At 43.0% G+C, this 13,735-nt stretch overlaps 1 protein-coding gene across 13 annotated transcripts in view; it reads right to left on the bottom strand.

Annotated features, from left to right (window-relative positions):
* Positions 1 to 8: 8 nt before the first annotated feature.
* ENTPD5 (ectonucleoside triphosphate diphosphohydrolase 5 (inactive)) overlaps positions 9 to 13,735 on the bottom strand; it is a 36,060-nt gene continuing 22,333 nt past the window's right edge. For 12 of the 13 annotated variants that reach the window (XM_060004218.1, XM_060004225.1, XM_060004220.1 and 9 more), the window contains 11 exons: positions 13,404 to 13,547; positions 13,131 to 13,206; positions 12,800 to 12,835; positions 12,347 to 12,435; positions 11,971 to 12,050; positions 11,202 to 11,263; positions 10,125 to 10,226; positions 9,278 to 9,418; positions 8,243 to 8,299; positions 7,066 to 7,181; positions 9 to 3,805 (listed from right to left, as the gene is read on the bottom strand). In XM_060004218.1, the coding sequence (XP_059860201.1) occupies positions 3,719 to 3,805; positions 7,066 to 7,181; positions 8,243 to 8,299; positions 9,278 to 9,418; positions 10,125 to 10,226; positions 11,202 to 11,263; positions 11,971 to 12,050; positions 12,347 to 12,435; positions 12,800 to 12,835; positions 13,131 to 13,206; positions 13,404 to 13,547 (990 nt within the window). In that variant the 3' untranslated portion in view covers positions 9 to 3,718. The remainder of the gene's footprint in view (positions 3,806 to 7,065; positions 7,182 to 8,242; positions 8,300 to 9,277; positions 9,419 to 10,124; positions 10,227 to 11,201; positions 11,264 to 11,970; positions 12,051 to 12,346; positions 12,436 to 12,799; positions 12,836 to 13,130; positions 13,207 to 13,403; positions 13,548 to 13,735) is intronic. The other variant, XR_009518317.1, reaches the window with a different exon arrangement.

Raw genomic sequence — 13,735 nt, 5'->3', positions numbered from 1 at the left:
GAAAAGAAAACCGAATCTTAAAATGCTAGTTATTATTTCCTCATCACAGCACCGTATTTCATTTATGGTTCCTCTGTGGGACACCACTATTCTGTTATAAAACAATAAATAATTTCATTGCACAGGTTTAAAGACCTCAGGAATTAGGTCAAAAGGAAAAATCTGATGAGCAGCAGAATTTGTTCATGTGTGGTTGCAGGCTGGTGCCAGCCTGGGTGGGGGTGGGTTGTTTTACTGTGCACTTTAGAAGCGGTTACCTCACAGTACCAGAGATACCTGTTGAAGAGAGTTTTGGATCCATTAGATCTGTATACCACAAACAACAACTTGCCCAGAAGTCTGATTTGCAGATGAAAGGAGAACAGTCTGCTTTTGACCCAACCTAAGCTATTCTTGGGAAATATTTTTAGGGAATGGAAAATTTGTTACCACAGGGGAGCTTTTCAGGTAAATGTGGAAAATTTATAAGATACTAAAAAAGTGTGAATGTCACAAACCTTCCTGGAATCTCAGGAAAAAATGTGCCCAGAATGAAAGATGGCAGCTACTGGAAAAAGCTGTGTTGACTACTGGCAGAGTCCAGAAAGGTCACTGTAGGGAAAAAAGGTCATCTTTCATAAAAAAATGGAAAGGTAGCCCAGGTATGAAGAACATGGACTCTGCAAAAGTTTGCAAACAGAATCAGGCAAGACAAGAATTTTAAGGCACACCTTGCAAGGACCTCCATAACCCAGTGTTTTCATATGATGATGATAACACACAAAATCCACTATGTGCTAGGCCATGTCCTAATATTTGAAATATATAACACATTTACAGAAAGAAAACCTAACCATCAAGATTGGACCTTGTAGGACTCTTAATAAGAGGCCCAAAAGGTACACGAGGGGCAAAAAGGACATTACAGACAAATTGTTTTTTCTAAGAAATGAAAAGTCTCATTCCAAATTGCTCCTATAATGGATAAACTGGTTAATTCTCCAGATATTCTAATCAAGATTATCAGAAAACATGTAGATACATTTCTGGAGTTATAATGCACCTACCCAAGAATTCTGAAAGTATTTGGGATGACCGAACATGTCTGCTGAACAATATGTGGCCTTTATAAGAAAAGCTACAGAGACAAGCTGTGGTGATAAAGACCAGGAAATCTTACCTCTCTGAACCCATCAAGCTGGAGGAGTCTTTATTGTCTCCCCCTAATCTTGTAGAACAGCATTTCGTGTATGATGACTGGTTCTAACACCATACTCTAGACAAAGATGAGAAGGGGGTCTAGAAGTCAAGTGATAAAAAGAATGTGAAGGACTTGGGAGTTTTCTTCAGAAGACCGAAAGGCTGTGGAAGGAGGGATTAGAGCAGAACTAAGACTACTGAGAAGGAGGGATTTTTTTTAACATCAGTGCAATCCCAAAGTGGAATGAGTTGTCTGGAAACATGCCTACACAGAAGCTGAATGACAACCTGTTAGAAGTGTTAAGGGAGTTCTGCGATGGGTAGAAGATTGATTATATCTTTGGGCTGTCCAACTCTAAAGATTCTATTATTTCACTCTGTATTAGCATTTTTGGAGGAAGAGACAGTACGTATAAAGGTGACCTTAGTATAATTAAAAATCACTGTGAAGGGCTTCCCTGGTGGCACAGTGTTTAGGAGTCCGCCTGCCAATGCAGGGGACATAGGTTCGAGCCCTGGTCCGGGAGGATCCCACATGCCGCAGAGCAACTAAGCCCATGAGCCACAACCACTGAGCCTGCGCTCTAGAGCCCACGAGCCACAACTACTGAGCCCATGTGCCTAGAGCCGGTGCACCGCAACAAGAGAAGCCACTGCAATGAGAAGCCCGCGCACCGCAACAAAGAGTAGCCCCCGCTCGCCACAACTAGAGGGAGCCTGTGCACAGCAATGAAGACCCAACACAGCCAAAAATAATAAAACTTAAAAAAAACAATCACTGTGAAGAAGAAAAAAATCCACATTGAATTGAAAAACTAAAATTTGGAAGGGATGAGGGTATAGAAATTTGCCTAGTTATTTGCACATATCAGATGTTAAATATTTATTGACTCAATGGAATACTTTTAAAAATAAGGTTCCCCAGGGACTGCTGTGAGGGCCAGGTATATTTAACATCTTTTGTGAAAAAGCTGAAAGAGAGTCTACTGTGAAAAGTACAAGTCTGGGGAGATACTCTGCTGGAAAGAAGCTGGAGATAAAGAGCCAAGGTGTAGAAGCCAGACTACTGGAAGATCTTTCAAGTCCAAGAGCAGTCACATGGGTAGACAAGGAAATGGCGGTCATGTGGGAAAGTACAAGATCATGAATTTTAGGGGACATAATTCACAAAATCAAGAGGTCTGAACATTCAAACTCAAAGTGAGCATCCACTGTATGGATGTGGGCCAAAATGGCCAAGTAAATCAAATGTTAGGTATCATCAAGAAGGGTTCAGAAACCTTAGAACTAGACAAATAATGTAGAGGATGCTAGCTAAAATGATCAGGGGCCAGGGCAGAAAGAGACACTGCTGTAAACAGAATAAAAGGACAAACTGAAAGGGGCTATTTGCCAAAGTCTAGATCCTTGAAAAGCACAGCCACAGGCCTCTCACCACAGACCAAAATCTAGGGTATAGATGTACTTCTTAGAAATACAAAGAAAAGTTTAGGATGACAAATTACTATAAACACATTAGCCTGAGAAAAGAGGTACTAGCACTGAAAACACACACACACACATACACACACACACACACATTCCTATAAGGTAGGATATGTTCATTACTCCACGGTTTACTGATAAAAAGTTAATTAAAAGAAGGTAGTCTGTAGAAGGCAGCCACACCCTCCCAAAACATGTCCCTAGAAACTGGCTGGCCTCCCTTCTGCCCAGTCGTGAGTTGCTCTCCATCCTTCTGAGATTTAGAATGGCTGTCAGCTGGCTGATTGGTGCTGACACAAAGCCGGATCACATAACTTCAGATATGGTACCTTTTTTTTTGGCCACACCACGTGCACAGCTTCCAGGATCTTAGTTCTCCGACCAGGGATCGAATCCATGCCCTTGGCAGTGAAAGCTCGTAGTCCTAACCACCGGACCTCCAGGGAATTCCCCAGATACGGCTTTTTTTTTTTTTTTTCCTCTTTGAACTACACATGGAAAGTAAAACCAGGTATTTTTTTCTTTCTTTTTTTTTCGGTAGGTGAGTGGAGATAAAGGTGGGACAGGGCAACGTGCAGGGAAAAGAAAATACTGGTGTTGACAGGTCATGGGATTGCAATCAGTCAGCTGAGTGTAACATGTAAGAGGAAAATTAAAATGTTCAAAGGAATGAGGCACTGAAAGGGTTGAAATGAGATTCTTCTTTGGTTCCCAGGGTTCCATCCCTGGGTTCCCCAAGGTTAAGTTCCAAAGCTATTCCTTTTGGCTCTCTGTGACACACAAGGAACCTCAAAGATTTAGACTCTGGTACCAGCTGTGCACGAAGAGTGGTTAGGAAATAGTTCACATTTGAGGTGTAAAATTAATTAAGTCCAAATCTCTAGACTCAAGGGCAAGACCTGTCTACAAAAGCCCCTTCCTCCAGATGAAATCAGCTGCTGGGCTTCAGTCTAGGCTGTGCCCAGACTAGCTCAGAATACAACTGAGTCCTCTCCTCTCTCGTCCTCCCTTTAACAAGGTTGACAAATGCAGGCCTCAGAGGAACGGCTTGGCCTCAGTGGGAGATGCCCAGAGACTGCAGCAGGTGAAAGGTGGCCCCCAAGGCCCAGCCTGTCTCTATGTTGTTCACTTTCTTTGTGAGCTGTTGGGAAGGAGAAAAAAAAGTCAATATTTTCATTCAATTTTCAACTCTAGCAAGCACAACAAGCGGAGAATATCTGCAAAGATCATCCACATGGCCAAACCAAGGCAGAACTGGGAGTAGGCAGTCTCTGGAGGCTTCTCCCAACCCTCTCTGTAGGTTCCCATCCTGCCATTGCCCATTGCCCCTACACCTGCCAATCTGATCCTTGAATCTCTGGGCCCAGGAAGTGGTCTCAAGCCAGGACTTCTAGAGAGGACCTTTTAGACAGACAGGCTTCTGAACTCTCTCCCTAATCCTAAACTAAACATAACAGGAGTTAGCAATAGATTCAGGGGTAGGAAAGAACATACTAAGCTTCTCAATTCATACTTTGTAAGCAAGTGCATCTTCTTAAGCACTAGTTAATGACAAACCAAGGCATTTAATGCATTCCAGGCCAGGTTGTACCTCAATTAGTTCAGTGACCTTGGGCAAAAGTTTAGACTCGATTTCGTCAACTACATAACAAGTGGATTAGATTAGTCAATATATCAAATTGTTTTCTTCAGAATCCTAGGGGTTCCTTGACAGTGCTTCAAAGGAGAAAGGGAGGCAAAACGGTGAAGGAGTTCCAGGTCCCCGACCTCTGATTCAACCAGACAGCTTCATTTTTATCAGTTTTACTGGAATTCTCCATAAGCTACTGTTGAATAAAGATGTCACCACCATACCCATACCCATACCCAGGTTTATAAATCAGCAAACTGGTTTTAGTCTTTCCTTCTAGTACTAACTTCTTATGACACAATACCTGTTTTAACCTGATGAAACTTAGTCTATAGTCACTGTGCCAAAAACTGAGAAGAATGGCGTGTGAATCATTATCTTGAGATTTAGTCTGTGACCCCTAAGTCAAACTGGGAGTGCCCCCCATGCCCCCAAAATGTTCTTCCTCTGTCCTTAGGACCGACAGTCTAGGGATATAGATGCCAAAGTGAAGTGATCTCTGGGACAGAGGACTGTTCACCCCTGATACAAATTCTGCTGCCATTTAACTAAAGACTAAAAGGATGCAGAAATGGAAACGGCAGGAAATTGTCCTTAAATGATTTGGTTATTGCTGATGCTTCAGTAGAGGCAGTTGTTAGCTTGGTATGTATTGAGGGCTCAGGATGACCTCTCTTATCCAGAAATCTAGCTCCAACTGGTGTGAAATACCTATACTAACAATTAAACCAATATTAATAACTTCTTATGTGTCAGGCACTGTGCTTTATCTCCATTTTTATAACAGCCCTAAGAAATAGGTACTCTAAGGATCCCTGTGTTTTGAGTGAGGAACCTAAAAGTTAGAGGGGAAGTAAATCATCTGAGGTCACAGAGCTAGTAAGCTTGCAGAATCAGAACTTGAACCCAGATCTGACGGACAACAGAGCCCATGCTTTAAACACTACACTATACTGACTCTACTGGCAAGTAACTCTTTAAATGCCAATATTCTCAGCAGGTATAACAACACATTAAATCCAAATACCTTTATACAAATGAATTTATGAAATCTGTATAACACAAGAAATGGGGCAATATAAACTCATCTGGAAATGAGGAAACAGAAAGGGGAAGTGACACAAGAGAAGGAAGGAGCTTCATAAACAAAGTACAATCTCTACTTCCTTGACCCCGAAAGTTCAAAGTTGCCCTGTGCCACAACTATATTTTTGTCACATTTCCTCTAATAGACTATGCAATTTGAGGACAAAGATTAAATCTCAATCATCTCTGTAACTATAATGTGCAATTATTCAACTATGGTATGGAAGATAAAAAAATATTATATATGGGATGGATGAAACTCATAAGATGTGTTTGGAATAAATAAGTTACTACAGATAAAGTTAGGAAGACAGAGAGGGACCCGAGACTCCAGAGGCACTAAATATATGAGGCACACACAAAATACATACGACATACTACACAAGGCATTCAGTACTCACGAGGTCTTAAATAAGCCACTCACTGGTGATGCTCTTTGGCAGAGGTCCCTCATGTCCTCTGCCAAACAGAACCATAAAACCATCTAATGGGCTAATGAGTGAGCTAATGCTACTGGCCAGTGCACGTGCCTCTGCGCCCCTCCAAACAGAGCAAGTTTGTGTGATGGCCCCGGCACCTTCTGTCCTTGTGCCCCCTTGATCAAACTTCAGCTACATACAGTACCTGTAACCACACTATCATCGGCAGAGAGAGGCAGGACATATTAACCCAGGATTCAGGAAGTACAGCACCTCCAACTTGTATGTACCCTATCCTGTGTGTTCACCTATCCCATTTCTTTCCCCTTGCTTTTCACCCTGACTTTTGTGGGTTTTCTTTGTTTCTTTTTTGCTTTTGGCCACTCCACGCAGCATGTGGGATCTTAGTTCCCTGACCAGGGATCAAACCCATGCCCCCTGCAGTGGAAGTACAGATTCTTAACCACTGGACCGCCATGGAAGTCCCTCACCCTGACTTTTGAAGTTGATTTAATAAACCATGTAACTTGGGCCTCTTAACCTGGGCTGCAAGCCTTTTGGCTCTGTGACCTCTGGGATAGCTTGCCTAGTAATATACAGTTGACTGTTGAACAACATGGGGGTTATAGGTGCCGACCCCCGTGCAGTCAAAAATCCACATATAACTTTATAGCTGGCCCTCCATATTCATGGATTCAACCAACCACAGATAGTGTAGTACTGTAGCATTTACTATTGAAAAGAATCCATGTATAAGTGGACCCAGTTCAAACCTGTTATTCAAGGGTCAGTGGTACTTAGAAGCTGCCATTGTATCAAGGCAATTTCCCACATTCATGGTGCCTTGCACAGTGCCTTGTCCATAGCCTGAATAAAATTAGCTCAAAACTCCACCTATGGCCACTCTGATTACTAAACAAGTTTTTTTGTTTTTTTAAAATATTTATTTTTTTGGTTGTGCCAGGTCTTAGTTGTGGCAGGCGGGCTCCTGAGTTGCAGCTCCTTAGTTGTGGCATGTGAACTCTTAGCAGGCAGGCTCCTTAGTTGCAGCTCATGGGCTCCTTAGTTGCGGCATGTGAACTCTTAGCTGCAGCATGCGTGTGGGATCTAGTTCCCTGACTAGGGATCGAACCTAGGCCCCCTGCACTGGGAACGTGGAGTCTTAACCACTGCGCCACCAGGGAAGTCCCCTAAACAAGCTTTTAACTTTCTTTCTAACTCCCAAATAAAAGGACTGTTATGTGATGCCAGTGTCCTCTCTCTTACCTGTAAGACGGTGTTGCCTGCAAAGCCAAAGCCATCCTTCAGCAAGGCTGTGATGTAACTGAGATCCATGCACAGGAAAGGACTGCCTGAGGTGAAGTTTTCCAGGTTATCACATACTGGAGGTGACAGAAAGAGAAAAGTGGAATTCAAGTTTGCAGCCAACTGAGAGGTGTATGATTTTCTCTAAATACAGACTGAGAATAAGCAAAGCAGAATCCTCCATTCTCCTTCTCCCAGATGCCTGGGAGTCTTGGAGGCTAGAACTGTGCACTGACAGCCTCTGCAAGACCTCAGCTCATCAAGAACCAGCACATTTCTGATGTGACATCTAATCTACTCAAAGGTACATGGGTCCTAGTTTATTTGCTATGACATATATTCTATGATTTATTGTTGGGGCTTAATTCAACTAAGGCCCTTATATATTAAGACAGGGAAATACCAGTTAACCCTACTTCAGGGCCACTGGATAAGAACAATTATTTGCTTTTTTTTTTTTCTTAATTTATCTATTTTTGGCTGTGTTGGTTCTTCGTTGCTGCGTGTGGGCTTTCCATAATTGTGGTGAGCGGGGGCTACTCTCCGTTGCAGTGTGTGGGCTTCTCATTGAGGTGGCCTCTCTTGTTGCCGAGCACGGGCTCTAGGTGCCCGGGCTTCAGTAGCTGTGGCACATGGGCTCAGTAGTTGTGGCTCGCGGGCTCTAGAGCGCAGGCTAAGTAGTTGTGGCGCACAGGCTTAGTTGCTCCACGGCATGCGGGATCTTTCTGGACTAGGGCTTGAACCTGTGTGCCCTACATTGGCAGGCGGATTCTTAACCACTGCGCCACCAGGGAAGCCCTATTTGCGTTTTTGATGAACTCTTTCAAGGAAGCCTCTGTGGCTATTTTCCATATATTCTGGTGCTCAGTGTTTCATTACCACTGATAAAACTTTTTCAATTTTTTTTTAAAGAAAGGAAGAAAGAAATGTGGAAAGAAGAAAAGGTTTTCACCGTTTCTCCAAAGTCTCTTGTATTCTTATATTTTTCTTTGCCACTTAATGCTTTTAACTCCTGGTAAAGACAGGAAACCAACCTTCTGAGAGGCTTTCTGCTGGCCAAAGCACATTAGGTCACTTTAAGGTCACTGGGGGTGGCAGCCTCACGGGCTCACCTTCAATGGTTTCCACTGACTCTTACCTTCCCTTGCTTTCCTTTCAAAATCTTCAACTTTTAAAACACCCCCCTTTTCATAATCTGAAATGAAACAGAACAGTAGTTGATGTCAAAAAGCCTTCCAGGAAACATAAGGAAATTTATCCTAGGAAATTATCCTATTTATAATAATGAAAAACTAAAAATAAAATTTCCAACATTAAAGAATGGGATAAGCAAACATGACATATCCCTACAATATAATCTATACAGTTTATTTACTTATAATCTATTTTATGTTATGTGTGTGTGCATATATATATATATATATATATATATATATTTTTTTTTTTTTTGTGGTACACAGGCCTCTCACTGTTGTGGCCTCTCCCGCTGCGGAGCACAGGCTCCGGACGTGCAGGCTCAGCGGCCATGGCTCACGGGCCCAGCCGCTTCGCGGCATGTGGGATCCTCCCGGACCGGGGCACGAACCCGCGCCCCCTGCATCGGCAGGCGGACTCCCAACCACTGCGCCACCAGGGAAGCCCTGTTATGTATATTTAACTATAGCTAAAAAATAGGCCCATTAAAAAGGGGCCATTAAACACGTCAGAAAATAAGAAATTAATTCGTATCTCAGGCCATGACAGATCACATATATACATTCTCACAGCTAAACAAAATGTGTTACTATTATAAGGAAAAATGTTATAAAGGGGAAAGAGGAAACTTTTGGGAGTGAATATGTTCATTGACTTGAATTTGGTAATGGTTTCATGGGTGTATACATATGTCAAAACTTACCAAATTGTACACTTCAAATATGTGCATTTTATTTTATGTCAATTATACCTCCATAAAAATACTTAAAGAAAAAAAAGACTTCATGTGTATTTGTTTAGGCCATCTTCTAGCCCCAAAAGATTCGAAATCATATTCACTCTTCCACTTGGGTGACTTGGGAGAAAAGTACGGTGACCACCTTAACAAGGCACTGCAAATACTCCTTTTGTCCCTTTCCCTTTCCCACCACAGCCCTGCCCAGTCTCCCCCCTGCACTGACACCTGGAGTGAACTTACCAATCATGTCTGTGTCAACAGCTCGGTCATAATAGTAAGAGAAAGCGTAGAAGGAGCTTCTCTGGACCTCATCTGGCTGATGAAGTTTTCCTTGGACCACCCTCAGCACTTCAGCATAGCAGGGCTCAAAGCCCGCCTCCCCTGATAGGGCAAAAGGTGCACAGGGGCAAGGTGAGAAAGTGAGAGGCAAGCTGCTGAAGCCAGTGGAACAGCAGGAGGATCAAGGCGAGCTGAGGCTCAGGACAAAGGGCTTACAGACAAAGATGAACAAACCTTTGCAGCCTCATCCCTCTGGAGAACCAGTACTTACTTCTCCACGGCAGGTCCCCTCCCTAACCTGTGTTCCCCAAAAAAGCCACAGCCGACCTCGAGCTGCCCCTTAGCATTATGTTTCATGGCATTTATGAGAAGTATGCAGAGGCTCACCTGCTTCCTTCACGGGAAAAATCAAGTTTTTTCCTCGAGTTTAAGGTCTATGCCTTTTATAATACCTAAGATCAATTATTCTTCTTATCGTCTCAATTCTATAACTGAAATAGCTAAACATTAATTGGATCTGAAACAGTTTCACCCTGCTGAGGGCAGAGACCCTCAATACATTAGACCCAGGGTAAGAAGAGGTTTCTAATGGATCCACAACACCTGGGCAGGGAAAGAGCTGAACACAGAGTGACAGCTGCCTTGTTCACTGTCACTTCACACTACTCCTTGAAGGCACATCAGCATCTATTTGGAACTAGTTCCTGCAAAAGACAAGCTTCTCCTAGCTCTGGAAAAAGTTTCCCATGGAACTTTTGCAGACTTCTACTGTAAAAGTAATTTCAACCAGTGAAAAAATATCACCTGCCTTCTTGGTTGCCACCATACTGGTATTTCACACCCCCAAAGATCCACTCTGCTTCCAACCATCTTGGTAGACAGGCACTTCGGAAAGTGTGTCCATCAATTCCTGAAAGAAACCAGACCACAAAGAGGCAAGGGTGTGAGAGAGAAAGAGAGAGGAAGGAAAGCAAGAAGTCAGTAAGGTTGAAAGGAATTATCAAGGTGGCTGGGCCTTAAAATCATATGAAATTAGTTCCACGACTGCATACTACGATGGGAATTCTTAACTCAGGGTTCATAGATGGGCTTTGTGGGGTTGGTGAACCCCCTGAAACTACAGGCAAACTTTCATGCTTATGTCCATTTGGCAGAGGGGTTGATGGCTTTCATCACATCTCAAATCTAAAACCTACAATGGAATAAGTTCCCTCCTTTCTAAAAAAGGGAAAAAATACGGTTCTACTTTTCTCATTGATTGTTGTGAGGCTTAAATAAAATACACTTGAAAATGTAAACTCTGAAATGCTATATACTCATCACAATAATAGCTTACTGTGAACCACACACCATAAAAATGAAAATAAATGCAAAACCTCTTTTAAGGTGAGGAAACGGGCACAAAAAGTTTAGCTACCTGGCCCGAAATTACAAGACTGGGACTGACCCTAGTTCTGCCTGACCCCAAAAGCTGAGCTCTTTACCTCTCTACTGCCTATGAAGAAAGGAATGGAGTTGTTCAGTTATTCCACCTTGTAAGTGGACTGCTGCTACCTGCACCTCCCACGTAAAACTAAGGGCTTGAGCTCCTGCCAAGTTTAACCCTTGAGTCTTGAATTTCTGCAGACACTTCAGCCCCCTGGCCACAGACCGTTCCCCCCCTATACCAAGAGACTTCATGCTGGAAATGGCTAATAATAGATACCAAAACATCTGACCTCATAAAGTAGAAAAGGAATTTGCCATTATGATGTCTATTATACAACACAGGTCTCTTACTTCAGCATAACCCTTTCTGCCATAGAATCACTGCCAAGGTAGGGAAAAGGCAAGCTGAGTACTGGTGTCACTCTCACCATACCCCAACCAGCACACCCAGACGAACCTTCTGTCTCCAGGGCTCCCAGAGCTGTTAGTCTTGCAGCTTTCAATCCAAATCCCAAGTAACTGTAAAATACAGGATTGACTAATTTCATGTGACCCTGAATTCTCTAGCCTAAAGCTCCCTCTTCCAAAAGTAACATGGTTTCTCTGTCTCACTCTGGAGGGAAGAAAACCTTGTTCTCTGTGCTCTATTCATCTCGTGTGGACAACAAGCAGTAATTCTTGCACAGTTCAGATCACGGCCTTGCAGGAAGAACTTCCCACAGCTATGCTTTAAAGGCCAGAGGCAGTGACACTTCCTAGGGTCCCACCCTGGGAACCATCCCCAGAAGAGATCTCATTATCTTAGCTCCCAGCCCAACTGTGATCAAATTCTAGGCTGGATTTTGAACATCTGAAGGTCAGCTTAAAAGCAGCTGACACAGAGCTTTGGCTCAACCTTCTCTGAGTGTCCTCTTTCTGGAGAAAACTGGATTCATATTACTTTCACTCTTATATTACTTATCTTTTACTCTTTTACATTATTTTTTAAAATCTTACATTACTTTTTACTTTATTACTATTATATGTTTTTGAGGACAAGAATGGAGAAAACTCTTGGGTCTCTTGGGCTTTGGTAAGTAGCTTAGGTTTCAGTTAACAGGCCTTCAGGGACTGGCAAAGACTTTGTAAGGCTGGTCAGATGCAATAATAGATGTGAAAATGTTTTGAAAAGTTAGGAGAATCATACAATGTGAAATATTATTATTCCTCCACATCCCCCTCTTCACCTATGTGTATAGAGCTTATAAGTGCTGTTAAACATCTCAAAGGAAGTGAGGTAGCCTCTAGGGGTTTGTTCCAGCGTTTTCTGCAAAACAGAAAAAGCAAAAAGACTATTCACGATCCCCAATTACCTGAAGATGTTATCACCACCACCCCTATCCCTCCCCCCCAAAAAATAAGAGAAGATTAAACAACTAATCTCACAAGGCTTGAGGAATCAAAGGGACTGAACAGTGAGGGGAAGTTCGGTCAGTCATTAATTGACTTGACTCAGCCTGTTCGTGGGGGAGTTGCTGTCTGACATGGGGCACCACTTCCTTAGCACCATGATATGCCTGCCAAGTGGGCTGGTAACCATACGTTCATACGTATCTGACTCACCTCAAACTGCGGCAGGAACGTGATTTGGGTGGAGGCACCCCCCAGGTCCAGAGTCCCCACAGTCTCCTGGCTGTGGCCATGCAGCTGACCTGTGAATGAGAGCCAGCTCTGAACATCTTCTGTTTCCTGGACAGCCCAACACTCCTCTGTCTGCAATTTCTCTCCTGCTCTTGTCATATACTGGAGGAATTCTGTAAATACTCTACTGCTTCCCAGCCCCAAAGGCTGCCCACAAATGCTAACCTAGAAGGACTCTTGCTGCAGCTGAGGCCTTGAAGGCAGGTAATAGACGCTAACTTTCTGTCTTTCCTCCCCACCCTCCTTCTTATTAAACAAAAGAAAGAACCTGGAGTGAACTCAGAAAAAAGTGAACAAAGAAAAAAAAGGTATTTTTGCTCCCTGACCATGTGTGAAACCCAGTTAAGGTCTTCGATAAACTTGAGAATATATTACCTGTCAGAAAATTCACAGTAACCCAAGCTAATATGCCTAAAAAAGGAGAGAAAGACAAAGATTATATCCAGAGCATTTTTTACCCCCGTTCCCTAGCCCCATCTTTGCTCTTTTTCTCTCTAAATTTCATGTCTAAAGCATACATTTCCCTCTCCCCATCTTTCCATTTCCTGCTATCCCCTTCCTCCTTGCTTATTTGTTCTCCTTATTATTCTCCTTACTTAGTTCCTTTTTTCTTCAGCACCCCCATCCCTGTTCCCAGTTCCTTTAATCAGATCTTTTATTAACCCTGGCCCTCTCCCCCTAGAACATACATCAATACCTCTCTCACCTTCATAGGATCCATCCATGATGCTAACACTGTCATCTGGTACCAGGAAAGGTGACTTCCTGAAGATCTCTTTTACCTAGAAAAAAAAGAAAGAAATCTGGATTCCCTAAGGCAATAGATTTCCGCATTTTGACTGTATCCTATAATGCTTAGAAAACTACACTCTTCATTTTCCCTAGATAAAATTTTAGCAGAACTCACTCCTTTTCCCCAAGAAATTAGAGAAGGAACTAGGCAAGAAATTATTGGTTTCTTGTAAAAAACAAAAACTACCTCAAAGAGCAGAGCCTGGGCTTTCTTTTCTGGCAGTAAGCGCAGTCCCGCTGTTGCCCTCAGGACCACTGGCGTTCTCTTCCAGTGACTTCGAGGGATTGAGTCTTTGGCCACCTCTAAGAGTTCTTGAACAGTCTCAGCACCCTTCAAAAGAGATGATTCACGTATCCAGTGAACAGTTCATTTAGTGGAGCTTGTCTATTCCCTTAGCGTGCTCTGGGAGAGTACCAGGAATGAGGTGGCAGAGGGCCCCAACCCTTCTCTGCTCCATAGAGCAGAAACCTAAAGAAGCGGGCTTCCTTGAAGAAGGAGAAGCCATTTCATTTTGATTA

This window comes from Delphinus delphis, chromosome 2 (genome assembly GCF_949987515.2).
Source record: "Delphinus delphis chromosome 2, mDelDel1.2, whole genome shotgun sequence".
In the NCBI taxonomy this organism is placed as follows: Eukaryota; Metazoa; Chordata; class Mammalia; order Artiodactyla; family Delphinidae; genus Delphinus; species Delphinus delphis.
The sequence above is the reverse complement of the archived record's forward strand: the minus strand, read 5'-3'. Positions and strand labels throughout refer to the sequence as shown.